The sequence below is a fragment of the Hermetia illucens genome, chromosome 4, assembly GCF_905115235.1.
Source record: "Hermetia illucens chromosome 4, iHerIll2.2.curated.20191125, whole genome shotgun sequence".
In the NCBI taxonomy this organism is placed as follows: Eukaryota; Metazoa; Arthropoda; class Insecta; order Diptera; family Stratiomyidae; genus Hermetia; species Hermetia illucens.
In genome coordinates this window covers 69,624,287-69,627,607 of record NC_051852.1, presented here as the reverse complement: position 1 = coordinate 69,627,607, position 3,321 = coordinate 69,624,287, and the positions used below count along the sequence as shown (strand labels likewise).

The 3,321-nt window shown below is 33.0% G+C and overlaps 1 protein-coding gene across 1 annotated transcript; it reads right to left on the bottom strand.

Annotated features, from left to right (window-relative positions):
* Positions 1-1,205: 1,205 nt before the first annotated feature.
* Positions 1,206-2,885, bottom strand: LOC119653974. The gene is made up of 2 exons (XM_038059134.1): positions 2,780-2,885; positions 1,206-2,647 (listed from the first exon to the last, which is right to left on the bottom strand). The coding sequence occupies exon 2, from the start codon at positions 2,478-2,480 to the stop codon at positions 1,206-1,208; it is 1,275 nt and encodes a 424-aa protein (XP_037915062.1). The 5' UTR covers positions 2,481-2,647; positions 2,780-2,885.
* Between the last annotated feature and the right edge of the window lie 436 nt (positions 2,886-3,321).

Sequence of the window (3,321 nt, the reverse complement as noted above, 5' to 3'; positions counted from 1 at the left end):
ATAACCGACTTTTTGTTAGATTCCATAATGTATTGCACTATCTTTTTCGAGTCTGCCATCAGAATACTAAAAAATAAAAGAAGCATCCCTATTTATATTTATTATTCTTCTCTTTTCATTCTTGTAATTTAATTCTCTTAAAGCCGTATGGATAGGATAAATGATTATCCACGAGAATTCTTTTATTAAAAGTAAATGCCAGAGTTTTTTTCTGCGGTTCTGTTATAACAATTCCTACTCGTTTTCGCTTAATTTTATTTTAATACTTGATAATCGCCCCATTTTCTTCCTCAGCTTCTCCCATTACCAAAGATTTTAAATGATTAAAGTTTACAATTTTGGATGTTTGAAAATTAATTGTTATACCCTTACATTTTGTGATATATTGAGCATCAGGAGAAATTTCAACTTTAAAACTATATGTTTTAGGACCAATGGATACAAATTCCGAAATAAATGCATTAGGACCAAAGGATTCCACTTCATCTGTTAAATCGCCTAAATAATCTGATATTTTAAAAACGGAAGGTGTCTTTTTATTTTCAATAAATATTAAACTGTCAGTGTCACAATAAAGAAGCGCGTTACCGATATTTTGCATTGCTCCATACAGTTTTATCCGTGCAAAGGCAGTTGTGTAAGCTGCAACGGGAATATTAATGTGCGGGAGCATGTTTAGATTTTCATTAAAATATCTCCAGTTTACCCACATTGTGTCCTCATTGATAGGTAAAATGGATGATATCTCTATTCCTGGTGATTGAATAAAATTGCAAAACTCTTTGAAATCACCAAACACGCTTGTAAATGATTTATTTTCCCTTTGAGCAAACTTACCCCAAAAACAATTCAAAATCAGTTTTGCCGCCGCTCGCTTTCCAGAATTTTTCTTTATATTGTCTATATCCAGTTTAATACTTTCACGCTCTTCAAATTTTTTCAAGAAATTCTCTTTATCTACTTCTGTTTTACATTCTCTACTCCAACCGCTAGCTTCTTGCTTGATTTTAAAAAATGTGTTTACATATTCGGTGAATAACCCACCATTTTGCGTTTTTGGGTCAAATATTGTGTAATCATATTTCCACACTTCAAAAACCTTAAGTATTTTATAACCTTGCTTAACTGCCAAGGCTACTTCAGGGATCACCCATGTGCCGGTAATTTGTCTTTCACATTCTTCGTGTATACATCTAAAGACATTATTATTTGTAAGGTAAAACGGGTAAGAAGAGATTATCAGGAGGGAGAATAGAGCAAGAAGTAAATCCATGCATTTCTAAAATTTCAGAAACTGGTGGAGTTTGGTTTCTGAATATTGTTGGATGCCCAATGGGGTATGGTGCGTATTTATTAATGTATGGATACAGACTTGTAAAATCTAAATAACGAATTATTTCATTTTGAGCATTAATTTTTGCATAAGTCCTAAATACTTCTGTTCTTCCCCCATAAACGGCGTCGCGGGGGGTCAAAGGTAAAGTAAAATATGCGAGATCTTCGGTTATTTGTTTGTCTACCGCGGGGTTCCTTTTTAAAAAGTCTTTAAAATCGCATTCCCAAATGTATTCCAAATTATAACCATTCTTCCTAATAGCGGACATTTTTTTCATGGTGCTTTCGTGCCTCTGACTTAACGTGTCACACTTACTACCCTTAATAATATCTGACGAATTGAATTTGAAACAGTCTGGGCATCCATGGTAAAAACAACCAAAAAATTCGTAAACAGTGTTTGTTTTTGGGTCAAACCCATCGACGAAGAGTCCGCCTTTCTCTAATTTCACTTCACCTGTATTTAGTGCGGATAAAATTCCAACTGTAGTATTCATGCCTTTGAAATGTAGCCATTTGAGTGAAGCAAATGAAAATTGTTTTCCTTTCAAATATTTATTTTTTGGCATGATAGCCAAGGTTTGAGCTTTTAAGAAATTTTTTCGAAATACCAGCATGCAGGCAGATGCTATTGTTAAGGATTCTGTGAAAGGGTTAACCGCAGTTATTTCCAGAAATTCTTTCATAAAGGATAAGCATCCGAAACGTAAAATAGTGACATCATTGATACAGTACTTTAACATTTCATTTTTATTATCAAACATTTTTGTACAATTTGAACTATACCATTCTAAGAATTTCTGTCTCTCTTTTTGCTTCATTGAATTGTAACCATACATTTTTGGTGTCGGGTATTTCCCAATATAATTAAAATTTTCCTTTGTATTGAAAAAGTATGGGTAGTAACCCTTATTATGATTTTCAAACCCAAACACATCAGAAAATTTGGATAAAGGAAATGGCAGAAAATTTAAAGAATCAATAAAACTAACATTTTTACAAGTTAGTTTCATTATTTTAGTGCCATTCATTACAGGATTAATGGCGAATTTTCTATTCAAAAGTTCTGATATTAGAAAGTGTCCATCGAAGCCTTGAAAATTATGCGCAACGCAAATAATGTTTGTCACATAAGATCGCGTCATAAACACGTAATCGATAAATTGCTTCACAACATCGATGTCTTCATTATATTGGAAGATATGCTCTCTTTTACCACAATTGACACAATCATTTGATATGTCAGAGTCATTATAACATGAAAAACACACTTGATGGGCAGTTATTAAATTTACAATATGTAAATGTGTATCTGGAGATAATAATAATAATAATCGTTGGCGCAACAATCCATATTGGATCAGGGCCTTGAAGTGTGTTAGAGCACTTCATTCAAGACCGTAACGGTACACTAGGAGGCAATGTGGTCAGCATTGCGCTCGATCTGGAGATGCACCGTAAATAGTATCTTGTGTGGTTTCGCAGTCGAAAAAAATAATTAGAAAACGTGAATTACCTTTCCCCCGGTATGGTTGAATGTAACATAGATGTTCTTGTCGAACTACTTTATAACATGTTTGGCAATAGTACTCATTACATGTATGATCTCTTTTACCTCTAATAACAAAGTTCAAGAACTTGTTACATATCTTACAGATTTGTAAGGAGTCACAAACACTATCTTTACGAATTTTATTCTGAATATGTTGTAGATAACAGTGTTCTCCTCTAAACGATCGATTACACTTTAGGCAATCCCTCAATGTCGAAGTAAATTGGCAAGGAGGGTAGCAATAACAGTATGGACACTTCATTGCACATTTATAAAATCTGTAATTGCTGACATTATCGCAATAATTGCAGGTATAATTCTTATTAAAAAAGGCTGTAAGCGATTTGATAACGTAGTAATGGTTTTGTAATGCGGAATAATACAGGTAAATTTTTTTAATTTCGTTCATAAAAAAATTATATGGAATTTTAAAT